Genomic DNA, 26,972 nt, shown 5'->3' on the forward strand with positions numbered 1-26,972 from the left:
TGACAGAAAGCGCTGCTGTCCAAGCAGCCAAATAAAATTATAATATTCACTAGACTCTCCTTACTCTGATGCCATCCTGTCTGCCACCCTAACAAGTGCCACCAATAAATTGCAGTCTATTTCTTCCTTTAATTTCTTCCCACTTAACATAGGTAAAGGGAACAGACTCTGGGGTTGCAGCGCTCATCTCGCTTTACTGGCCGAGGGAGCCGGCGTACAGCTTCCGGGTCATGTGGCCAGCATGACTAAGCCGCTTCTGGCAAACCAGAGCAGACACGGAAACACCGTTTACCTTCCTGCCAGAGCGGTACCTACCATATTTATCTACTTGCACTTTGACGTGCTTTCGAACTGCTAGGTTGGCAGGAGCAGGAACTGAGCAACGGGAGCTCACCCCATCACGGGGATTCGAACCACCAACCTTCTGATTGGCAAGGCCTAGGCTCTGTGGTTTAACCCACTGCACCACCCGCGTCCCCCCACTTAACATAGTTGACCATATTTAGCAACAACTACTTAAAAACAGCAGTTCCCCTACAGACAGATACCGACCATTGCACCATGATAGCTAACTGAATTTTCATATTTAGAGGCAGTGTGAGCGTCATGGCAGCCTAACAGCTCCTTTAAATGAAGGGGAAACATTTCCAGTGGAAGCAAAGAGGTGACGCAGGAGAGACAAGTCTCTCCTAAACGAGAAAGCACTTTGGTCGATTTACAGCAGTGGAAACAGCAAATGTGGAAAGGAGTTAAGAACCCCTCCCTCTCACCACCTAAGCTGCATCAACAGAAGTCTAGTGTCCTGATCAAGGGAAGTAACAGTACTACTCTATTCTGCCTTGGTCAGACCACACCTGGAGTACTGCATCAAGTTCTGGGCACCACAATTTAAGAAGGATATTGACAAGCTGGAATGTGTGCAGAGGAGGGCAACCAAAGATGATCAGTGGTCTGGAAACCAAGACTTAAGATGAACAGTTGAGGGATTTGAGTATTTTTGCGCCTAGTATAGTAAAGTAAAGAGGAAACTGTTATAAGATATGATAGCCATCTTCAAATATCTAAAGGGATGTCACATGGAGGATGGATCAAGCTTGTTTTCTCCTGCTCTAGAAGCTAGGACCCAAACCAATGGATTCAAGTTACAAGAAAGGAAATTCTGACTAAACATCAGGAAGAACTTTCTGACAGTAGGAGCTTTTCTACAGTGGAACAGACTCCCACAAGAGGTGGTGGACTCTCCTTCCTTGGAGGTTTTTAGGCAGAGGTTGAATGACCATCTGCTATGTACTATTTAGTTGAGATTCCTGCATTGCAGGGGGTTGGACTAAATGACCCTTGGTGGACACTGGGGGGTGGAGGGAGACTGTATGCCACAAAGGGGAGGGCAAAAGTAACTGTTGCCACCCTGTTCTCTTTCATTTGCATGCATGACCACCTTCTCAGCCAATCTGTACCCTTCCTTGCTGATAGATGAGATCTGGAAGATGCCTAGCTGATATACCCCAATGCTCTATCTATTCACTTTCTCTTTTTGACACCACCACCAATCTTGGTGGATTTTGGGAAGTGCAGAGAAGTGTGCTTAGAACCCTGGGTCAGAATTTCTCAATTAAATACTGGAGGTTGCCATGTTTAAAATGTTTAAAGTAAAAAAACCAAAAAGGCATATAAGGTAAGAGTCAAGTATGAACAAAGTTTTTAACCTTAGATGCTTCTACTTCTTTCTCTTGATCTTCATTTACTAGCACAAATTACTTTATGGTACCTCATAACATTATTCTGCTCTGAGGTAAGAAATATGCAGTGCGTCCTCTTAGTTTGCCGTAGCATATTTCAACAAAATGTTTCCCAGCAAAAATGAATCAATAGGGGGGGAAATGTAAGGCAAACTCCACATTTAAATATAAACCAATACTGTACTACTAATAAACAAATCCACACTTTAAGGAACACAATCAATCAATAGCTCTCTGAACGATGTACAAAAGAAGTAAAAGAGCCACCAAAGCAAAACATACACAAATCAAAATAAATAGTTACAAAAATAATTTCATTATGTATCATGAAAGTATCATAAATATTACAAACGCACACGTAATCACCAAAATCATTCACATACACATTCTAAAAAACAGAACCGCCCCCCAACGAGCACACTTTCCTTATACACACATCACTTCAGCCGCTCAATTCTGACCTCAATAAAACACCCAAATGTTTAACCAACCTATAATCATGCAGAGAAAAATAGGTCCACGCAATAAAACGGAAGCAGGGAGAAAAACACCACTCATTCCCACCTGAGGCAATACAGACGCCTTCTCCCCACCTCTCACCTAGGGAGATTAAACCCTCCTCTGCCAACAAGCCCACATCCTGTGGGGAGTTAGGCACAGCCAGCCATCAGCGCACCCCATGCTCAGCACCTCACTGGCAGTGTCCCACCCTGTAGAGTAAATTAAAAACATCTTCCTTTAAAACAATGCTCCCTAAATAAACCTCACCCTTGTGGCTTCACAGTCAGACTAGACGGGAGAGGACTGTGGGTAATGGTAGGTAGCAGTCCATCCCCACTCTCCCTTTGGCACCCGAAGCATCTTACTTGATTTAGCGCACAGCCTGGGCAGAGGTGTGAAACCTTTTTTAGCTTGAGGGCTGCGTTACCTAGAGGGCAGCCTTGATGGGGGTGAGGGGTGGTGCTAGAGGAAAAAGTGGGCAGGGCCATAGGCAAAAGAAGTGGACAGGGGCCAAGGCTGAGATCTTTGCACAGTAGGCTACATTGCAGACATGCAGAATGCAAAGGTTTCTACCTAGCTCAGTCGACAGAGCATGAGACTCTTAATTTCAAGGTCGCGGGTTCGAGCCCCATGTTGGGCAAAAGATTCCTGCATTGCAGGGGGTTGGACTAGATGACCCTTGTGGTCCTTTCCAACTCTACGATTCTGTGATACCCACCACTATCACCACAATACATACATACCTCTCCATCCTTCATCCAGACAAGCATGAGGCACTATCACAATTCAAGGGTGCCTTCCAGCATCCAAAAACATTCTAGGAGGGTGTGGATCAGGGCCAGAGAAGGACGCAGGTTGGAGGGGGTGTAGTCCCAGGAGTGTCCCAAGGGCCAGGTAAGCAGGCCTGGAGAGCCACACTCCCCTGGTGTAAAGGCTCATGTGTTCTTGGTTGATGTGTTATTAACCTATCGCAGACACAGCTTCTGGGCAGGAACTGTGTGCAACCTGTGTTTTATACAGCACCAAGCACACTGCTGATCTGTTCACTTGGCATGCTTATTCATGCGTCCGAATGACTCTCCCCACACCAAAGGCTCTTTCTTTCAAGAGGTAGCTGCTGCTGAAAAGCTTTCTGTTATAAAAAAATAAACTAGTCACAAATAAGAAAACGACCAGCAGCCGTTAAAGAGACTGATGGCCCAAACGGAAAGGCCATTCCCACCGCACTCAGCCCATCAAGGACAAGGCATAACTCCACAGAAAGGGCACCATACCAATGTGTGGCCATTTTTTTAAAAAAAATTCTTAAAGGAAAGGCAGGCATCATCTGTTTATGCTTATGAATCTTTCAGAAAACACCTTCTGTCCCAATTGGTGGAAGAAAAGTTGCTAAATGCCAACAGCCAGGCAGATGTTTTAGCAAACCGAATCCAGCTGCTCTGCCTACTGAAAAAGCCAGGCATGTATTCTCAATACAGAAACCGAGTTTATATTAACAATGACTCTGCAAAGGTCCTTGCTGGTAATCAGCAAGTAATTTGGGCAATGGAGACATCATTAAGGACCCATTTTCTTTTACCTTAACTTGATAACTAGCTGCTTAACAAAATTACCACCTATTGTTAACAATCTCCACTGCCAAACAAATCATTTTCAAGCGTAAACACAACCTTACGCCCCCCCCTCTTTTTAAAAGGTCATAAAGTTGTGATTTGAAAATTAAATAAAACAAAGGACTTCAAACTTCTGTGTTACTCGAACGGAAGATAAATGGTCCTGATAAACCCTGAAGTGAGCAGTGGTTAAAAACCCTTCATGAAAAACCACTGTAGCTAATGGGGCCTACTGCTGCCACCGCACAATTTCTGTTCTCATCCTGAGGTAAAGTTCTTAACCCGAGGTACTACTTCCAGGTTAGCGGAGTCTGTAACCCGAAGTGTTTGTAACCCAAGGTACCACTGTACTGAGTTAGCTGGACCAATGGTCTGACTCAATATAAGGCAGCTTTTGATATTTTCAGCAGCTATTAAATGACAGCTAGGATCAAGGAAACAGACAGAAAGCTCAGGTCATACAACCCAATCCTAGACATGTTGACTTGGAAGTAAATCCTGCCACAATGAATGTAGCTTACTTCCGGTTAAGTGTGCATACAAATTCAAACTAAACCTGCAATTCTGTAGAAGCTTACATGGGAGTAAGCCCTATTTAACATAGTAGGCCTCACAACACAACCCTACTATGAATGTTTACTCAAAAGTAAGTCAGGCATGTTTGTAGCACCAAGAGAAACTATTGTGAAAGCTAAGGTCACAACTTCTGTAAACATGCACTCCATATGAGGTCTTGGATGTCAGCTAAACTGAGAAATGATAAATGAAAGCAACTATTACCCAGACCTTGACAAGTGAACTCAAGAAAGTAAGACAATGTGGGGCTTAAGCAAGAAGCAGTTATGATGAGACCTCAATAGATCGCATCTTCTTTAGGCATGTCCCCTGGCCTCTGCACCAGTCCCAGCCCCCTGGTACTGTCATACACAGTCACTACTCGTTCCTAACAATATACTTAGTGCAGAGCTTCAACAAGAACTCTGGAATCACCTAGACTCCAAAGATTGCTCACTAGGGACTAGAAACAAAAGGGTTAGATAGGCGCCCTTCTGAGTATCTGAGGGCACCAAACCCCTTTTGTTTTGAATTGCACTGTCCCAATGGGAGTTAAATCTTCAAAACACACAATTAAAAATAATTAATAGAAACATGACTTCAAGGGAACCTGATGTGCTACACTAATATTAGTAAAAATACACAGCTCCCTTTCTAAAAATTCCAGCAATAAATAGGCAAAGCAGCTAAAAAAGACCACACCCTTCATTTATAATTAGTAAGATATCCTGGCACCTTCATTCTAAAGCACATGTACAGTGGTACCTCGGGTTAAATATTTAATTCGTTCCGGAGGTCCGTTCTTAACCTGAAACTGTTCATAACCTGAGGTACCACTTTAGCTAATGGGGCCTCCCGCTGCTGCTGTGCCGCCGGAGCTCGATTTCTGTTCTCACCCTGAAGCAAAGTTCTTAACCCGAGGTACTATTTCTGGGTTAGTGGAGTCTGTAACCTGAAGCATATGTAACCTGAGGTACCACTGTATTCAGATGCAGGCCCCAATGACTGAAACTGGAGTTAATCTTAAGTAATCAAGCAAAGGCTACCCTATGCAAGTTTTACTCAAATGTTAGGTCCCACTGAGGTCCACGGGATGGGTTTCTAAGTGTGCACAGGATTGCATTCAGAATGCTGATAACTGAATAAGAAATGAAACTATCAGTTTGTGTAGCGTAGTGTCTCAATGCAACTACTACAAGTTATCAGGATGCCAGTACAGTTTTGCTCCCATTTTTGCAAAGCATTCTCCTGTGTAATTAACTACAGTAAGGGTCCACAACCTTTTGAGGCTCACAGGCTTTTTAAAAAAATATATACCCATTTAACACAAGGAAGAGCTGGTGATGCTCAGAACGCCCCTGAGCAGGCAAGGTATTTACACTCACCCCAAAACAAATGAGCTAGAAGAAAGAAGGCAGCACCCATTCAAACAGGCAAGCCCCTCCACCCAACCCAATGCAACAAAAAAGCCAACAGGAAGAGAGGGCAGAGGAGCCTTGGCGCGTACACTGGGGACCCCAGAACCAGAATGATCAGACGCAAAGAGTATACACCTTTAAAAGGCAGGATGAAGAATATTTGGCACTTACATGTTTTCCCAACTCCTGTGTGGCTAATACTACAGTGGTGCCTCGCAAGATGAAATTAATTCGTTCTGCGAGTTTTTTCGTCTTGCGAAGCACGGTTTCCCTGGGCACCCTGGGTATTAACGGTTTTAAGAAAAAGGAAACAAACTTGCAAGACGTTTTCGTCTTGCGAAGCAAGCCCATAGGGATATTCGTCTTGCGAAGCAACTAAAAAAATGAAAAACTCTTTCGTCTTGCAAGGCATTTGTCTTGCGAGGCACCACTGTACCTGCTCAAATCCTCTCTTATGCACAATAGCTCCTAAGTACCTTCCTTTGCGGGGGACGCGGGTGGCGCTGTGGGCTAAAGCCTCAGCGCCTAGGGCTTGCCGATCGAAAGGTCGGCAGTTCGAATCCCCGCGGCGGGGTGCGCTCCCGCTGCTCGGTCCCAGCGCCTGCCAACCTAGCAGTTCGAAAGCACCCCCGGGGGCAAGTAGATAAATAGGTACCGCTTACCAGCGGGAAGGTAAACGGCGTTCCGTGTGCGGCTCTGGCTCGCCAGAGCAGCGTTGTCACGCTGGCCACGTGACCCGGAAGTGTCTCCGGACAGCGCTGGCCCCCGGCCAATAAATGTGAGATGGGCGCACAAACCCCAGAGTCTGTCAAGACTGGCCCGTAAGGGCAGGGGTACCTTTACCTTTACCTTTACCTTCCTTTGCATAGCTGCCTGACAAAAAATGGAGCAGGAAAACCTTTTTTTAAAAAAATGGAAATTAACCTGTCATAATTTCTGCATGCCAGACTACTGTTAAAGGCACAGGAACAGTGTCAAGAAAAAAGCAGCTACCCTACACATTCCATGCAAGATAAATTTTATCCTGTCTCTCCTAGCTACCATTACCTCTAGCTTCCTTTTTTAAAAAAGGGAGGAAACTTACAAGCAGAATATGAAGTTCTACACCTATATGTAGGAGAGTGAGAAAAGTACAGTAGCGTACTTTGATTTCATCCCACCTAATGCTACATGTGTGGCTTCGGTAACCCAGTATCCCTGTCCCATCAATACTGGAAAACATTCCATCATGAGCAACAGCGTAAAAACAGCAGGATGGATGGGATATTTCCAAACAGCAATTAGAATATAAACAAGCATGTGAAAATGTCAATACAGGTACCAAGTACGAAAACCACATTCCAAGGGGTGGCATAGGGCACAGATATTTTAGGGGGAATACTTTCCTCTGCTGAAAAAACTCGATTCAGGACCAGAATAAGGATTTTTTGCTCAAGTAAAGGCAGATAGAACAGCTAGCCAAAAGGAATTGCAATCCTTCATTGGATTTGGGCTCGGCTTTTTTAAAAAACAACAACACCACAGAATTCTTAGTATTTTTAAAAGGTTCTTTACCAACAAGCATGATGCCATGAATGTTGCTATCTCAATTCAGATGCCACTGGGAGCGCTTTAGAGGAGGTCGACCCAGGCGAAAGAAACCCGCATTCTCGGCCGCCAAACCTTCTCGAGCTACTTGCAGGGGAGACCTTCTTCGACTGACACCAAAACTCTCCGAAAACTCGTTGGCTGCGCCGCCCCCCCCCCCCCAAGAAGCAGCTTCAGTGCGGTAAAAGGTAAGCCCTGCTTTTCACCCCCGTCCCAGGCAGCTTGTGCAAAGCCGAAATCCAGCGACCTCCCCCCGGAGTTCAACTGTCCAGCCCTTGCTTCGTCACACTGCTAGTTCCCCGATCTCTTCCCCTCCTCGCCTCTCCCCGCTGCTGCTGCTCCTCCTCCCATCCCGGCTAAGCCTTACCGGATTTAGGAGGATATCTGTAGATGGAATTAGACGGGATGTCCACCTCTTCCACTCCTGCGTTCTGCCGGCTGGTTAGCGCTCCCATGCTTGAGACGTAGTACAGTATTAGAGGGCATCCGGGGAGGAGGCGGTGGGGGGTTGGGGGCTGGAGAGAGACGCCTCCCGAGCTCGCACCTTTGCACAGCGAGACGAGAGGCGCGGAAAGGCAGCAAGGAGACACGCGCGCAAGCACTCAGGTCAGCCGCTGCCTCCTGCAACTGCGCTGCTGGTCCCTCACTGGAGAAGCTGCCGCATTGACTTGCCTGCTGCTGCCCCCAGGGGGGTGGCGGTGCCTGCTGCTGCTGCTGCTGCTACCGAGCAGGGGACAGAGGCAGCCATTCCCCCCATCTTTTCCACCCCCATTCCCTCCTTGCCGCCCCCTCTCCTCCTCCGTCGCCCTTCCCCTCCAGCGAAAGGAGTGAATCAACCTGGGGACCGTTTAGGCGAGCTGGGCTAACGGGAATCCCTTATAGAGCAGTGCAGCTGGGATGGGGCGGGAAGAAGCCGGCGCTGCATGCATCATCATGCACATAGCTCAAGCTCTGGGCTGCGGCCGCTGCTGCGAGTGCAGAAGGCAACCTCGGCGGCAGCAGCAGCATCTCATCTCTCCTCTCCCTGCAATTGCAGCAGCAGCGGCGGAGGCAGCTTTGCAAAGGAGCTGGGCGCCGCCTTAACGTGAGCGGCAGCCCTGCTCTCCAGCCAATGGAGGCCGCCTGCTAAGCAGCCAGGGGCGCCTCCTCTCGCGGCCCCAGCAGCTCCCTGGCACATGGCCCGATGGAGGGAAGGGAAGGGAGGGCGAGGGCGGCGGCGGCAGCGGCAGCAGCAGCAGCAGCAGCGACCGCGGTGCTGGTGGCCGTGTGGACTCCGCCGCCGGCCAGCTGCCCAAGTTCACCTTGGTAGGAGCTGGGGGACGATTCGCTGGAATAAAAGGCGGTGCTTCCTAGAGTCACCACAGGCCGGCCTGCTGCAAGGGAAGGGAAAAGTTTCGCGAGGGTGCGAACACCCGCCTGCTTGCCTGCCTCCCATCTTTTTCTGCTTCAACTTTGCAAATTTGTTTTCCAAGATGCGCCACTCTTGCCTAGGAGCGGTGGGCCGCGAGGCTGCAGGCCCGGGCCCCTCCAGCCTACAGCTGGAGCCCATCTAGCCTTGTTTACTCTTAAAAGAAGTCCGGCGGTGGCGCTGTGAGAAAATTTACTTAAATGTCTTACATACATACACTATTTCCGAATCATAGGCTGCCAGCTCGTTTCTGGGCCCAATTCAAGTTGTCCTCTAACATTTCCTCAATGAAAACAGCAGCATCCTATTCTGTTGTTGTTGTTGTTGTTGTTGTTTTATACCCCACACCATAGCTGTCAACTTTCAGATTTGAAAATAAGGGATCAGCGGCCTCACCTGTCCCGGGAAGAGTCTACGGGCTATCTAACAATCTGGGAATGCAGCAGGAAACGGTGCTGGAATAAGGGAATTTCCCGCAAAAAAAGGGAAGGTTGACACCTATGCCCCACACCCAACTGACTGAGTTGCCCCAGCCATTCTGGGCAGCTTCCAGCATATATAAAAGCATAATAAAACATTAAACACTAAAAAACTGCTGCCTTCAAATGTCTTCTAAAGGTTGTATAGTTAACTTATCTCCTTGGGTGAGGAGGCCGCATAATTCCAGACCCTCCAACATTTCTCTGGTGGAAAAGCGGGGCATTCTGGGATCAAATAAGAAATCGGGATGGCTTCTGTAAATCCAGGACTGTCTCTAGGAAACTGAGACACATGGAGGGTCTGTAAAGGCCCAAATGACATTAAGCGCACCCCACACTCCACCCTATTTCTGAAAGACCATCTCCTTCCCTACAGACCCTCCCCAGTGCTAAGCTCAGCATGGGAGGAGGGGAGTTGGTAGCTCCACGTCCCTCAGAAACACTGGGGGAGGGTGGCACAGGTGAGGGCCTTTTCTGTGGCAGCCCCCTAAGTTGTGGAATTCCCTCCCCACAGAGGGGCATCTGTCTGCTTCAGCTTTCAAAGAATGCAGAAGATGCACCTCTTTATACCTTTGACACCTGGGATGCATGTTTTCAGGGCCCCTCCCTATTCCTGTGAGTCCAATATGTTTTTAACTGCTTTTAAATTTGAGGTTTAAATCGTAACCCACCCTGGGACCTGCTGTTGAAAGCGGGGTAATAAATTGAATTATGATAATAATATGCTTACTGCAGAAGGGTAAGCTAGCCCTGCTGAATTTTGGGGACTTCCTCGTCGTCCTGTTGAGGGGAAATCCTAGACTTGGTCCAATGGGGCTTGCATTTTAAGCAAGCTTGCTTGGGATTGGGTGGTTGTTTCACTCTAAGCCGCAGACGCCAACGCATACTCGCCCAGAAAGGCACACTTTATTTCATTTGGACTTGCTTTCTAGTATGTATTCTTAAGGTAAAGGTAAAAGGTAGAGGACCCCTGGACAATTAAGTCCAGTCAAAGGTGACTATGGGGCTGGCTGCTGCGCTCATCTCGCTTTCAGGCCGAGGGAGCCGGCGTTTGTCTGCAGACAGCTTTATGGGTCATGTGGCCAGCATGACTAAACCGCTGGAGGACTATGACGAGTGCCAGAGCGCACGGAAACACCGTTTACCTTCCTGCCACAGAGGTACCTATTTATCTACTTGCCCTGCTTTGCTTTCGAACAGCTAGGTTGGCAAAAGCTGGGACAGAGCAACGGGAGCTCACCCTGAACCGCCAACTTTCTGATCAGCAAGCCTAAGAGGCTCAGTGGTTTAGACCACAGTGCCACCCACATCCTTTTATGTGTACTTAAGAGTGCGGTGTAAGGTGGCCAACATTTACCGTAATCTGGCCAGACTTTTTATCAGCAGGGTGGCAAGCCAGACTCAAGAAATGGGGACACCCTGGGATTGCTCCCTTTCCCCTTGAGCCTGCACAAAGTCAGTGTGCCCGAATCAGCACACAAATAAAAGAGCATGCCCATATCTCGATTGGGATAAGAACGTGCTGGAATTAGAAGGCTAAGATGGGCAATCAGGACTCTTCTGTTGCCTTAGAGTTGTTACCTTCTTTCAAAGAAAGGCTTCCTGTGCCTTTAAATGTATGCATGACATTCGTATACACTTTGTGTGCTTTATTTATATTACTATGTCTCAAACCATTCACCTGTTGAATTTCTGCCTGCTGTAAAGTTGCATTCGTATGACAAACACTGTATTTCATAAACCGCAGCGATAACAAACCTTTCGTGCCACCATGCTGATTCCATTATACCATGAGTGGGTGCCTTTTCTGATATTGACTGATCAACAAAAGGCAACACTTGGGCTAATAATGTACTGGCAATATTTATGAAACACTATCAATTGTTTCTTAATTCACAAACAAAAAAAGATGTCACGAATGAATAGAAGTCAAATAAATATTCCATCAACAGGAATGCTTAGAATGGTGTGTAACCACAAAGAAACACTGAAGTGGAGGCAGAAAGCCTTTCCACAGTTCATATCTATATCAAGGTTTGGTTGAGAATGAACTGGAGCCGGGTGGCATCTGGCTGGCCGCTATGAGACCAGGATGCTGGACTAGATGGGCTATTGGCCTGATCCAGCAGGCTCTTGCGTTCATAACTATGGTGTTAAACAGTACATAAATTGTTAAAAAGAAATGAATAAAATTTCTACCTTTGTGCCAGTTCAAACACTGTTAGCAGCCCTTCCTTAATAGCTTCTACAGTTGTGTGCCAATAAGTCCCTCCCCTGCACCACACACCATAAAAAGATTAATAAGTAACATTTTAGTCACTCTATTTAACACCCATCCTCTGGGCAACTCAGCAATGATAATCCATCAGATTTCAATGTCATTTGATAAATAATTTGGAACTACTTGGTATGAGTATAGCTGAATACTGAAATATACTCGGGAGTCCTGTAGTGATTTCATGCTCTTTATTGCAGCTTATAAAACAGTGATTGAGTTGCCCCCCCCCCCAAACCTCAGGCTTTTATATACATTATTTACACAATGAGTCCCGTCTGATTGGCTGATTCTGCTTCCCTCCTGGAGCCTGATTGGTCTTTTCCTGCAGGCCAATCAGTTGTTGCATTCTGCAATCCTACCAGCCTAATAGGCTGATTAACTTCCTCCTGGAGCCTGATTGGTCTTCTCCTGCAAGCCAATCAGTTGTTGCGTTCTAGGACCCTACTTGCCTATTGTATTAGGATCCAAGCTTAGTACAGTGGTGCCCCGCAAGACGAATGCCTCGCAAGACGGAAAACTCGCTAGACGAAAGAGTTTTCCGTTTTGGAGGTGCTTCGCAAAACGAATCTCCTATGGGCTTGCTTCGCAAGACGAAAATGTCTTGCGAGTTCCTGCGGGTTTTTCCCCTCCCCCCTTTTTCTAAGCCGCTAAACCGCTTATCAGCTGATCCGATAAGCCGCTAATAGCACTAATCCGCTAATCCGTCAATGGGCTTGCTTCGCAAGACGAAAAAACCGCTAGACGAAGAGAATCACAGAACGGATTCTTTTCGTCTTGCGAGGCACCACTGTACAGTGGTGCCCCGCAAGACAAATGCCTCGCAAGACAGAAAACCCGCTAGACGAAAGGGTTTTCCGTTTTGGAGGTGCTTCGCAAAACGAATTTCCTATAGGCTTGCTTCGCAAGACGAAAATGTCTTGCGAGTTCCGATTGCAAAGCATTGGAAGACCCAAGATCTACCCACTTTGGAAGAATGGCAGATGAAGGTGATAGACTATATGGGACTGGCTGAAATGACTGGCAGAATCCGTGATCAGGGGAAAGAGACGGTGGAAGAAGATTGGAAGAAATTTAAAGTTTATCTTAAGAAACATTGTAAAATTAATGAATGCTAAAATGTCGAGGTTTTAATGGGAAAAAGGTGACTACAGCTGTTAAAGATTAAGTAAAAGAAAAGAATAATGGGGAAATTTGACTAAACTAAGTGTTAGGATTTGCCGAAATAATTTTGGAAATTGGGATGTAGAAAGGGGAGGTATGGGGAAGTCGGCGAAGTAAGGTTTAAGAAAAAGGGATATGAAATTATACATGTTTGTTTGTGTGTGTGTGTGTGTTTGTTTGTTTGTTTGTTTGTTTGTATAAAAACTTTGAAAAACCAATAAAAAATTTATTTTAAAAAAATGTCTTGCGAGTTCCTGCGGGTTTTTTTCCTTCCCCCCCTTTTTCCCAAGCCGCTAAGCCGCTTATCAGCTGATCCGCTAAGCCGCTTATCAGCTGATCCGCTAAGCCGCTAAACCGCTTATCAGCTGATCCGCTAAGCCCGCTAAGCGCTAATAGCGCTAAGCCGCTAATGGGTTTGCTTCGCAAGACGAAAAAACCGCAAGACGAAGAGACTCGCGGAATGGATTCTTTTTGTCTTGCGAGGCACCACTGTACATAACAAATATAAAACATTCCTGCTTTTGGAGAAGCCCAATAACCTTGAAAGGAAGAAAAAAAATGGCAGCCTTAACTGTGCGACTTCTCTAGCCATGTCTCACAACTGCTACCCATTTAAGCTGCTGCTAACTAAACCACAAGGGACAAGACAGGACAAGCTGGGTTTGAGGTTTGTTTGTTTTTAATCTGGCCATTTAGGAAGCCTAGCAGACAGACTAGAGCAGCATAATGCCAGGAAGGGTAGATAGACTCTACTTGTCACAGCAAGTGCAGCATTCTCAGGGGTAACATCATCATAAGGTGTTCATTTTTTATTATTATACTTCAATCCTGTCCTTTGTTCAGGAAGTTCAGAGCAGTGTACGGTGGGAGCTGCTAGGTAGCAGGTCTCCCAGCCCCCTATCCTCACCCTGCTGAGACTTGCTTAGCTTTCACAATGAATCAAAGTAATTTCTCTCTGGTTGATTTTTAAGCTGATTTTTAAATCTGGAAGTAAAGCTATCCCTGAATGGAAATGATTTGTGGATACAGATTTGCTTTGCAGCTGATCTTTACTCCAAAGTAAAACCCTAGGGAAGTTTTTAATGTGTGACATTTTAATGTATTTTTAATCTTTGTTGGTAGCCGGCCAGAGTGGCTGGGGAAACCCAGCCAGATGGGTGGGGTACAAATAAATTATCATCATCATCATCATTATCATCATCATCAATGTAGCTTAACTTTAAAGGAGCAAGTGCAGTTCAGGGTGGTGGCTGGATTATGTTCACACTTTAAACCAAAGGTAGAATTCAGCCATATACCTAGCACGTTCAAAGGAAAAATGGGAACAAAGAGAGATGTTTTAGCTTCTCTGATCTTTTTCTAAAAATGGAGCTAGCTGTTTCGGTTTTCACATCGTTTTGCCAGTTAGTGAGGCCTCATTGAAAGAACTACAATAGTCTCTCCCTCACCACCTTAAAATATCCGTGGAAGAAGGTTGAGCTTTTGTCATTCTTTGAAGAAATCGGTCTCTTAACAACGCTAACAGTCTTATGCAGTTCCTGAACTTTACTAGCAGGTATAATCCTACTGAAACCAATGTATATGAGATTATTTGTTTCAGAAGCGAGCCTATAATAAGGTAGATCCAGGCAGTGGCGTAGCGTGGGGGGTGCAGGGGGGGGGGCCCGGCCGCACCGGGCGCAACATCTGGGGGTTAGGGTTAGGGGGCGCAAATCCACGGGTTAGGGGGCGCAAATTACTTGCCTTGCCCCGGGTGCTGACAACCCACGCTATGCCACTGGATCCAGGCTGCAGTTCAATATACCTGGCTGAGAGCAAGCCTCATTGACCTCAAGCCCTAGGTCTGATGTCTTCATGAAATTACTCCTCTGGCTGGCACCTTCCTCTCAAGTGGGCAAATAGGTTGGCAGCAGGTGCTTGAGAACTGCCATTTAAATTCATTACTATAACCCAGAATAATACTGCATTGAATGCACTGTGGGGAATTTTAATCGTAACTAGACCCAACTACCCAAAGCATCAGGTTAGGAAAATAGTGGGCTCTGTCAGAGCAATGTGTTCCTGACAGCCGTCCAAGTGTGCCAAATGGTGACATTATCATTTATTTATACCTCATAGCTACTATAGTAATTTTATCAGTACAGGCCAAACAGTATTATCTTTTTTTGAGTAAAACAATTTGAACCTTTATCACCAAGGGATGGGTTGAAAAACCTCAGAACATAAATTTCTGGCAAGTTACTAAATTCTTTTTCTTTTTCAGGCTCTTGCCAAACTGTTGGAGAATTTCAAACTAATCCGCTCTTTAAAAGTAAGTGAAATTCCTTCCCTCATTCTCCCCCCCCTAACAAAGTGGTGCAGCTGTGGAGCCAGTTTTAAATTACTACATAACAGTAACCTAAATTACTACATACTCAGTGCTTTTTTCCTATATTTAAAAAATGTTTAGCTACTCTCATTTTCCTACTCGTATTGAAATACTGCCCCTCAATGAGGCCAAACTTAGATTCACAAAATGTTTAGGGGTATACATACCCCTGTGTCTACCCAGAAAAAAGCACTGTACATACTACAGTGTAGTTTTAAATTACTACATAACAATATGTTAATATTGTTGAAAGGAGGAAGGGGTTTGGTCCCTACTTCTAGTCTTCTACTCCTAGCCTATTCCTTCCTTGGTCCACTAGTATGAATTTATAAGATAATTTTATTCTGTATTAACTGAGCCATACCATTTTGAGAATCACACACACACACACACACACAGAGAGAGAGAGAGAGAGAGAGAGAGAGAGAGAGAGAGAGAGAGAGAGAGAAACCGACAGATATTTTTTAGCCATCCCCAAGCTGTTGGAGAATTTCACTTGCACACCAGAGAATATTCAGTAATTTTTTCAATTTCACCACCCACAGTTATGATGGACAATTTGGTGGGCAAATTTTCACACAGCCTGAGGATGTATACCAATTTAAGCACTTCTGGCACTTTTTGATTTGTTGTGATATTTTAAAATGAGATTTTAGATTGTTTTCATGGTTGAGTAGGTATTATGTGTTCTCCATGTTGGAACCTGTTCTGGTTTTATGTTAATGAAGAGCAGGCAAAGAGCGGCTCAAATAAATAAACAGTCCAAAGCCATTGAGTTGACCAAACATGGGTGCATCTGAGGAATCGCCGCATGTGGTCTGAAACACCCCCTGAATTCGAAGGCTGTATGCACATTCCTGTTTACTCTGCATGCACTGTCCTCTGGTTTGGGAAACAGTGTACACATATTTGCCACAATCCATATCTATATTGTGTCCTGTCATTTTTAATGAAATAGTGCATTAAAAAAATTATACGTTTCAGTTTACAACAAACACAAAGCATAAATTTAAATTATTCCACACATCATATTTTCATTCCCCCCCTTTCTACCGTTTCTTATATCTATTCTACTTTTTACTGCATTTCCAAGTTAACCCTATTTGTTATGTATCCCAAATAGTCATTATAGGTTTTCTGTTACTGCATGTTTTTGCTGCAATCCTGTTAATGTCTTAACTTGTTTACAATAATGTTGCAAATAACTGGTTTCCATTCTGTATTTAAAAGTTTATCGTCTTGGCTTCTTATTCTTCCAGTAAGATTTGCCATTTCTGAGTATTCTAATGATTTCTGTTGCCATTCTTCTTTGGTCGGGACGTTTTCTTCTTTCCATCTTTGTGCGAAAATCACTTGAGCTGCAGCGGTCGCATACATAAATAAATTTTTGTATTGCTTAGGTAACTCTAGTCCCATAATTCCCAAAATCAATACTGCATATTGATGCATTCCCACCCCAAACTAGTTTCAATTCAGATTGAGAAAAGGTACAATATAGCTACATTTCAAAATGGTAATGTACACACATCGTATACCTGTATGAGGTAGTAAAGCACGTTCCAAGTAGGATCTACTATATAGTTTGGAAAGGTTTGTTTGTTTTGTCTGTTCTGTATAGGTACAGCTGCCTCTTGTGATATAATTGCTCTTCATCAACATTTGACCACCAGCCATTTTGAATCAAGATGGCAAACCAAAAGACTGGCTGTTATTTGGCATTGGTCCGGCTGTTGCTCAAGATACCATAGCCAAACTTGGCATAAAGTCTCCCAGTATGGAGGCAGCAGTCTTCATCAATGTTTGGAGGGCCCTACAACTCACAAATTACATTATCCATTTAAAAAGTACAATTTTCTCTTTCCCCCCTTCTATTTCCCAGGCAGCACTGGAACACTTCATACTAGTGCTAAATGCAATTATATCCAGCAGCTCCACAAAGGTTTCTTAAACTAGCACCCAAAGCTATACAATTAATGATGCTCCCTTTAAAAAAAATTAATCTGTCTACATGGATTCAAGCACACAACAAAAGTTACTCAAACAGCTCTGGAACAAAATGGGATTCAAATGTTTGAAATATATCAAATCCTTCAGCAACCATTTTTTTCTCATTTTCCTTGCTGTGAGCGCTCAGCAAGCAACAGATGCTGCCTAAAAGAAACAGGAATTGCACATTAAAAACATTTAAGAATTTGTGTCTGTTGCATCCTGTGCTGCCAAGCTGGGAACAGATGATGCCCAAGCCTTGCAGAGTTGGCTTAAACAGAGAATCAGTTGTAATGTAGTTTAGAGACAAGCTTGTAGCACAATTTGAATATCTCAGCTATACTAGCTTGAGGCTAGAATGCTAAGCACGTTTACCTGGGAGTAATTCAGTGGGACTTGCCTCCAAGTTATAAACATGCAAAGAATGGTGCTGTAAGGTGCACTGGCAAAGCTCACAGAAACACAAAATATTCAGCATGATATATTTTATTAGTTCAACATCTTTGATAAAGGTTAGGCATGCAAGCCTTTTGAGTTGCATTGTATTCTTTAATTGACAGTTTAAGGGTGTGTTGATGTTACCACCTAAGCTTGCAGAGTTGTGTGTTTTCCAGTGCATTTCACAGCACTTACACACAAACACACACACACACACACACACACCCCAGCTCTTCACATCAGCACTGCTTCATTAGTGTGAGGTTAAATTCTGCTTGTCTTCATATCAAGGGTTGTAAAGGGGGCAGCAATCTCTCTACCCCATGCCTGCTAGATTCATACTGGGCCTTACAGCGCAGTTGTAAACACGTCTACTTGGAGTAAGTCGGGCTGAATTAATGGGGCTTACTTCCAGGTAAATGGTCTTAGGACTGCAGCCTTAGTAACACCTTTGCAGTATGTCAAAAAAGATGTAGATACTCTAATTCATTTTGCTAACAGAGGCAGTAGGATTCTAAGCAACGAAAGATCACCTAAGGAGACAAGAAAAAATATTTTGAAGAAAACAATAAATACAACTTGGTTGGTTTTTTTAAAAGATAATCAGAAGTCGGGGCTATGAAGAAGGAAAAAACACAGGCAGGGAACAGGCTTCCTGATAATAATACCAGCTGATCATTTTTATTCCTGCATTTATTTATTCAGGGTGCAGTCTTATACACAGTGGCCTGAGAGAGACCCCTATTGAACTCAGTGGGACTTACTTTTGAATAGACATATATAGATTTATGCTGACAGCATTACTGATGTGTATTTCTTCCTCCCCGCCCAACCCAGCTCCTCCCTCCTCGCCAATCCTCCCCTGCAAGCCTAAATAAGAAATTCAGTGATATAAACACACACTTACTCTTTGGGCAGTGCTAAACATTCAGTGGGAAACCTGATATCTATGCAGAAAGCTCCATGGGCCTGTTTGGATATACAAAGCTTAGGGGCTGGCTGACGGCTGAGCTGCTCAGCCTCAAGGCACACAGTACTATTTCCTTGCATTTTGCAACAGAAATGTCTGGTGAATTTTGAGCATCTCAGAACTTCCCATCCTTATATTACCTGGTGTGGAGGACTGTGCACATGGAACTTCAAACAGCTTGGGGGAGAGGAAGGGCAGGGAGTTTCCCCACAAGAGAAAACAAAATTACATCCTTTTCCAGGCAGCCTTATAAGTATTAAATGGCCGCTCAAGAGGTCGCAGCTGCTGCATTTATAGCCTAGAGTCTGCTATAGTCTCAGAGTAAGGTGAAATGATGCAATGTAACTGCACACTAAAATGGCAAAAGAGAACATTTCAGTACACATGCAAACATACGGCTTTCCGACACGGCAACCTGCACCTGTCAACATCCTCCTTCTGTGCAATTATTGTAGGTACACTGGTTCTGTTTTCTGTGGCATCCAGTGACTCCAGATAGGGTTTAACAATGGCAGTGTTCAGTCAGGGCAGGGTAGGGTTTAACTATGGCAGTGTTCAGTCAGTTTTCGAAACCAATTTTCTAGTTCGCATAGGGTGAAAATGTGGAAAAGTACAAGCGGTGTACTTTAGAAATAAAAAGTGGGTGTGCCAAAAATCTAGTAATTCTCTTGAGTACCTGAATCCTGTGCAGCCTTAGCCTCCAATCCCATACACATTTTCCTGGGTGTAGGTCCCACTGAGCTCAGTGGAGTTCCTTCTGAGCAGACAGGCAAGGACTGCTCTGTTGGTGTGTCTCAGACTACTGCAAATCAATAGGCATCAGTGTACCTAACTGTGTAGGAGTGCAGCCTATGCAGAGATTTTCTCCTGGTAAATCTTAGTTCTTTAACTGCAGGCTGTGCCTTTCACACTCCCTCCTACCACCGCTCCCGGTTGTGCTTGCAAATTTTGCAAACCGCAATCAGAATAAATTACGCAAATCGAATACAACATTCTGCATAATTTATTCTGAAACACTGAGGTGGGCAGAATATATCTCGTCGTATCATCTGGGAACACGGCTAGTTGATAAAATCCCCAGCTAAATGCAAAATGGTGAATTGAGGGAGTAACAAAGCCAGTCACTTTGGTTAGAGTCTGTTATAACATCATGAAACAGGCTGCAGAACCCTTCTGGAGCAGGCAATAATTCAATGTTATGCTTGCAAATATCCATAAAGCGCAAGCCATTATGTACAGCGCCAGTGTTTTACGGTGCACTTGCTGTTGCTGCAGCTGCAGCAGAGTATTTTATGCTGCCATACTGCAGTGGAGTGGTGCAAAATGACAATAATACTGCAAGAGAAGATCCTACCAGGTTTGTTTTTTTGTTTTTGTTTTTTTTTTGTTTTTACAATAAATGCAAAATCAGGAGCCCAATTGCTGTTTTCTCTCTTAGGTCAAACAAAGCCATAGCACAGCATAATTTTCATAGCTCTGCAATTCTACTCAAATACAGGCCATGCACAGGATTTTGTAGACTGGATTATTTGAATTTGGAAGTAGTAAAGACGCTGGAGAAACCCAGCCATATGGGCAGGGTATAAATAATAAAATTATTTTTTAAAAAAATTATTGTGCCAGCTCCACCTCAAAATTTTCCAGAGGAAGCTAGCACCCCCAAGAAGTGGGAATTTTACAGATCACACCTACCAGGCTAAGCCTACTAGATCATCTCCATCTACCCGCAAGCCTTCCTATTAAGCAACCCCGCTGAATACCAGCTGCTGTTGATGAGATGGCTGTTGCCTTCATTATGTCCTGCCTCCAAGCTTCCCAGAAGCACTTGACTGACCACTTTTGGAAGCAGCTGTGCTGGGCTAGGTGGATACGAATGGTCTGCCCAAGACTGCAATCTGAATACAAGGGAGGAGGAAGCGACTGAGCCCCAAACGCCAAATCACTCCACTGCTTTCCAGGTCACCTGTGTGATGATCCCTCTTCCTTCAAGTCCACTTTCCCCATTCATCTTTCAGCTCAACTCCTCCAATCTTCAAGCTCTGCCGTCCTGTAAGCATGTGCACTTGAAAGAACCCCATATTGCTTCCCTGTTTTATCCCTGCCTCCCCTCCCTTAGTTGTTTTCCCTGCATTGAACAGGAGTCAGGGAAGGGACCTGGACTCTTCTGCTTTGCAAAGCACCTTGCCTGCAAACGATGCCACTTTTCTAACAGTAACAAGTCCGCTGCGGCAACATCCATTTTACAAAAACAAACAAAAGACCAGGGAAGTAACTGAGTGGCACTCGGGTAACATCTGTTGGCACAGGCAAGTCAGTATCCCTTTCCGCTCACCTTGTGCCAGTGCTATCAGTCACAGAGCTTCAAGCCTCCAGGTTTATTTAGCACTTACTCTGTTTACACACACACACACACACACATATTGCATGGTAACTGGCAGTGCTTTGACTTGGTGTGAGACAGCTTGCTGTGCTCCTAGTTCAAACTGGGAAGTAGAAGCTAACTTCAAGGCAACGCTTTCAGACATTTTCATTGAGGATGGGTCAGTAGCATCATGGTAGAGCACGCAGAAGGTTCAGTCCCTGGTGTGACCAGACTTGCTTTAAGGCAGTTGCCAAGTGGGTGTATGGGGGCAGAAAGAGCTACACAACGAACATACTGATAATTCCATTCCCTGCTGGCTAAGCTGCATTGAGAGCCAGTGTGGTGTAGTAGTTAAGAGCGGTAGTCTCGTAATCTGGGGAACCGGGTTCGCATCTCTGCTCCTCCACATGCAGCTGCTGGGTGACCTTGGGCCAGTCACACTTCTCTGAAGTCTCTCAGCCCCACTCACCTCACAGAGTGTTTGTTGTGGGGGAGGAAGGGAAAGGAGAATGTTAGCTGCTTTGAGACTCCTTCGGTAGTGATAAAGTGGGATATCAAATCCAAACTACTACTACTACTACTACTCTTCTTCTTCTTCTTCTTCTTCTTCTTCTTCTTCTTCTTCTTGCCATCCGTGTTTTGAAATACAGGCAGCTGTTAGCATTATGACCTACCTGAGACACTTGCTGCCTGAGGCAGAACAGTAAAGGCCATCCTGCCCTGGCTGAATAAAAATGGAAAAAAACAAAACACTTAAGACTGGCCGCATTATTTTGGCAGGAAATCCAACAATTGCCTCTCCTTGGGAGAGGAAAGGCACAATAATAACAACTTAAATAGCTAATAATTTGCTGCCCTTTCTGACATGTAAAACCAGCTGCCTGGGGTGTGTACCTCATTGTGCTCACAAGGCCCAGAAGTGGACAATTTCCCAGAAGCCTTATTTATTTCCACAGTCTCCTGTTGCCAATTGCAGAATACATACAGCGCTGCGAAGAGCTATTCGTTGCATTTAAACGTTTTGCCAGCAGGGGGAGCCAGATGGTGGGGAATTTAAAAGGCAAAGAGAAGTCCAATCCGAATTGTTATCAGCCCCTTGCTAATTTCAGTTGAGAGGGGATGGCCACTACGGAAGGGCTTGGGGAGCTTTGTAAATCATTCCCTGAATTTTAGTGGGTTAGAAAGCAGTGGATGTTCCCTTGCACTGAAAGAGAGACATGTGTAATGTTTCACTTCTATCCACCCCACCCACTCAAAAAACCATGAAGACAAGTGATGGTTGTGATTGCTGCTGTCAGTTTTCTTGGCAGTACTCTTACGCAGTGCTGCATATTTCTGTCGCTGTGCCTCCTTGCGGGAACAGATGACACTTGTTGGTTTTCTTCCGTCAGAGGATACACACAGGAGCTCTGGCAGAAAAGAATGCTGGCAGCTCTGATTTCAGCCATCAGGATGGCAAGAGTTACATCCAGGCCATTAAATATGATACTGACATGGGACCCCCTGGGGGAGGGGGGCAGAATGGGTGAGAGAAACTGGTATACTTGGGCAAGAGAGGTCTGAACAAACGAGAAAGAACTGCTCTTATTATTATTATTTTCTTCCACAATATTTATTATCAACATTGCATTTTCAAATTTTGCAAGAAGGCCTTTTCATCCAACAATAATTTGTTGCTCGCCCTTAAGGGATTATTGAATATTGCTTTATTTTATATAGGTTGTTTATTTTAAAAGTTATTGTGATTTTTTTTTTGCATTGGACCAGATTGTTACTATTAATGTTTGATGTGTTATTGTGTTTCTATATGTGTTGGAAGCTGCCCAGAGTGGCTGGGGCAACCCAGCCAAATGGGCAGGGTATAATTGAAATTATTATTATTGTTGTTGTTGTTATTATTATACCACCCCCAAAAGGTCTCCAAGAGGCTTATAACGTAACATAAGCATAGGTAAAAATATGATAAAAACACATTTACACAAAAACACATGCAATTAGGAAAACAACAACTCACAGTTAATTACTATCATTGCAAAGCCCTAGTTCCATGTTGAGGTCATGAAGAAGATAACGTGTTATGAAGATCAAAGCATGCAGTTTGAAACCACTGCTCAGATGGGTATGGGAGGCCTTTATCCACAAGCCCCTGACATACACACACACACACACACATTTCAGCCACAGCTCCCTGTACCCTTCTAAAAACAACAGCAAAGGAGGCTCTCCCTCTAATTCAGGTGGTGCCAGAGGCAGGTTTGATTGATTGATTGATTTGATTTATAAACTGACCATAAGATCCCAGTGCGGTTCACAGAATAGGACAGCGCAACCGATTCCATCCCCTCCACTGGGCTCCAAGCCAAGGGGTGCTGCTGCAGGGCATCACAACTATGATGTAGTGCATGTGCAAGAACAGAAAGCTTGGAGGCGCGAATTTTGGCCTTGTGCAGGGCGCCGTTGACATTTGAAATGCCAAAGTCCACCCACCTGGGTAGTGCCGCCTGTTCTCATATAGGAACAAAGGAGCCTGCCTTGTACCAAGAGAGACTGTTGGTCCTTTTAATTCAACATTGCTTACACTGACCGGCAGCAGCCCTCCTGAGTACAGGCAAGGAGTCTTTCCAAGCCCTGTTTGGTGATTCAGCCTGGAGCAGCTCCTGCCACTGAGCTATGACCCATCCTTCAACCCACCTCTTTGTTAAGAGCTTTGTCAACGGCCCTTTTTGGAAGCCCCCAACTATCTGGATGCTGTTTTAACCATTTTATTGATTTTTGGTACAGATTGTTTTTGATCATCGCCCTTCTCTTAATCTATTATAGGCTGCAATCCTAGCCTCACTTACCTGCGACTAAGTCCCATGGAATTTAACAGGGCTTACTTCTAAGTAGTGGGACGCGGGTGGCGCTGTGGGTTAAACCACAGAGCCTAGGACTTGCCGATCAGAAGGTTGGCAGTTCGAATCCCTGTGATGGGGTGAGCTCCCGTTGCTCGGACCCTGCTCCTGCCAACTTAGCAGTTCGAAAACACGTCAAAGTGCAAGTAGATAAATAGGTACCGCTCCGGCGGGAAAGTAATCGGCGTTTCCGTGTGCTGCTCTGGTTCGCCAGAAGTGGCTTAGTCATGCCGGCCACTTGACCCGGAAGCTGTACACTGTCTCCCTTGGCCAGTAAAGCAAGATGAGCGCCGCAACTCCAGAGTCGGTCACGACTGGACCTATTGGTCAGGGGTCCCTTTACCTTTACCTTACTTCTAAGTAGACATGGGGAAGATTGCATTCTTAGTTGTTTTAAGGGATGTCTTTATTTTAAACAGATTTTTTCCAAGTGTTTTCTTTTAACTGCCTAGGAAGTTGTTTTAATGAACCAGGGCAAGTTTGGGCAGGGTGGGGTGGGGAGAAATATGATTTAAACAAATGGCATAATGAATTCGCTCAGCGGCAGCTTCCTATAGATTTTAAGACACAAGTCCTGCCTGTTTGAAGGATGCCTGAGATTTGAGCCTGTATCTGACAAATTTGTGGAATTCACTGCATTTGAAGTTCGCTTCTGAGATGAAGCTCACGCCACATAATAACAAAATCTGTATCTGTCTGCCTAGATCCTTGCATGGCTTTCATCTTTGCAGAATCTGAGTGCCTTGGGGTTCCTCTAAATCAATTATCTTTACACTGTTTGCAAACGCCGTGTAAGTCTTAATATAGGGCTGGTTTCTCTTTTCATGTGGTTTTAAAAGACGTAAAGCGGCAGCCAAGACAGCCTGTGACTGTAGAATGAGAGCAGAGGGAAAGGACTGGGCGAGGGAAAGTGGGTCGTTTCTGTTTCTTGCTGATTTTAGGACAGCAAATCAATTGGATTCAAAACGTGTCGTTTCCCCCCCCCTCAAAAAGCAAAATGGAGCCTGGCCACATGAGCATAGGCAACATCCTTCATAAACAAGCTTGTTCTGCCGCCATCACCACCATAATATTATTCAATATACAGGACCTTTCTTTTCTTTTGGCTTCACGGCTTTGCTGACCTGGTTTCATGGTAAGCATGCACAATGTCACAAATTGGATTGTGACATCACTTGGAGAATTAGGGATGAAAGCAGGCAGATTAGACCTATATTAGTGGCACCAGGTAGGTACACTACATTTCCCCCACGAGATACAGGACAAGAATGGTGGAGCAAAAGAACAATACATTATTAACTCTGTCATGGGGGTTAAACTTTATTATGAGATATATTCTAATTTAGACTGTAACTTATTATATTATTATAGTAAGGCCCTTGGCAAGTTACGCTTAGAGGCAGCAGTAGTGCTTTGTAAGAAATGTGTTTATATTTACTGTATTTTTTGCTCTATAAGATGCACCAGACCATAAGACGCACCTAGTTTTTGGAGGAAGAAAACAAGAAAAAAAATTCTGAATCCCAGAAGCCAGAACAGCAAGAGGGATCGCTGCTTTTGCTGCGCAGCGATCCCTCTTGCTGTTCTGGCTTCTGCAAAAGCAACGCAAAGCCTCTTCAGGGCACGGGGAACGTTCCTCCCGCTGCCCTGAGGAGGCTTCGCACGGCTATCCCAATAGCCTGAACAGGAAGAAGGATCGCTGCGCAGAGAAAGCAGCGATCCCTCTTGCTGTTCTGGCTTCTGGGATAGCTGCGCAGCCTGCATTCGCTCCATAAGACACACACACATTTCCCCTTAAATTTTAGGAGGGCAAAAGTGTGTCTTATAGAGCGAAAAATACGGTATATTTCATTGTACATTTATATCTCAGCATTCCACAAGGAGCTCAAAGAGGCATACATGATTATTCCCCAGTTTGTTCTCACAACAACCCTGTGAGGGAGGGAGGTAGCCCTGTAGGCTTCATGACAGATTGGGGATTTGAACTCTGGTCTCACAGGTCCTAGTTTGACACTAACCACCAGTCCACAAACACCAGCTCACTTGCTGAGAGCAAAGAGGGCAAAAAGTGATCTCCTTTCTCCTAGAAACTGAATGATCTTTATCCAAGGGCAAGGGCAGTTTCTGAAGGCTTCCAGCAAGTTAATGGCTGAGGCAGGTACACTCCAGTCTTGGAGGCAGCAAACCTATTCCAAACCAAAGTCTGTTCATGAGATTAACTGAATCTCTGGATAAAATATATCTGTGTTGTCCTGAAAAACAATTTTATGTAGTGTGGCTGAATACAGCATAATGAGATTTTGAAGCAGTCCATAGTTACTCGAGTCAGGTCAGTCGAAAGCAAGGATTGTTGAGTAAATACATCAGAGATTGGGAGGGCCTCTGTAATCAGAGAGATGGGTTTGAAGAAGTGGAAAACAGCTTTCAGGCTGTGTACACACCATGGCTATTCCCCAATGAATCCTGGGAAATGTAGTGTGTTAAGGTTGCTGGGGACTGTAGCTCTGCAAGGGGGTAAACTACAGTTCCCAGGGTTCTTTGGGAGAAACCAGGTACTGTAAAGGTGCTCTGAGTTATGGTATGGATGTGACCAACGTCCTAGGTTGTCCGCACCAACAAGAATGAGGAGTCTGTGATATGTTAGCACCACCTACCTGTTACCGGGGTAGCCTGTAGCCTAGGCACACAGTTGCACAGCCTGCCAGGTAAAGTGCAGGGACTGCACCCACACTCAGACCATAGATGTCATATGGCTGCACCCCAGAATGATGTATTCACTACTCAGAACAGGATTCTTCTTGTGCTTATGATGCACGATTTGTGATTAGGGTGTCAGATTATGATTTGGGAAACCCAGGTTAAAGTACAATAGCTGCTCAGTTTCCCAATCCAGTAGCTGGCTCATAGAACAGGATATCTCACAGAGTTGGAAGGGACCCTGAGAACCATCCACAGTGGACACTCAGCTTGTGAATGTGATCCGTGCAGGAAGCACGTTCGCAACCCACAGCGCCGCGTATGCGCACACACGGGTTGCGATTCGGTGCTTCTGCACATGTGCAAGCGCCGAAACCCGGAAGTAAACTGTTCCGGTACTTCCGGGTTCGGCATAGTGTGCAACCTGAAATCGTGCAACCCGAGGTATGACTGTAGTTTAATCCCCTGCAATGCAGGAATATGCAGCTGTCTCTTATGGGGATCGAACTTGCAACCTT

General features: G+C 44.9%; 1 protein-coding gene and 1 long non-coding RNA gene across 5 annotated transcripts in view; one reads left to right on the plus strand and one right to left on the minus strand.

Moving 5' to 3' along the window:
- RNF157 (ring finger protein 157) overlaps positions 1 to 9,126 on the minus strand; it is a 75,592-nt gene extending 66,466 nt beyond the window's left edge. For 2 of the 4 annotated variants that reach the window (XM_082203840.1, XM_082203839.1), the window contains exon 1: positions 7,781 to 9,126. In XM_082203840.1, the coding sequence (XP_082059966.1) occupies positions 7,781 to 7,868 (88 nt within the window). In that variant the 5' untranslated portion in view covers positions 7,869 to 9,126. Of the gene's footprint in view, positions 1 to 7,380; positions 7,685 to 7,780 lie in introns of those variants that run through there. The other 2 variants (XM_082203837.1, XM_082203838.1) reach the window with 2 other exon arrangements.
- A 4,110-nt stretch (positions 9,127 to 13,236) lies between these two features.
- On the plus strand, positions 13,237 to 17,684 carry LOC309522033. The gene is made up of 3 exons (XR_014214815.1): positions 13,237 to 13,406; positions 15,003 to 15,050; positions 16,726 to 17,684. It is a non-coding gene; the product is annotated as an uncharacterized lncRNA (long non-coding RNA).
- Positions 17,685 to 26,972: the final 9,288 nt, after the last annotated feature.

This window comes from Podarcis vaucheri (genome assembly GCF_965113315.1).
Source record: "Podarcis vaucheri genome assembly, chromosome: 2".
Lineage (NCBI taxonomy): Eukaryota > Metazoa > Chordata > Lepidosauria > Squamata > Lacertidae > Podarcis > Podarcis vaucheri.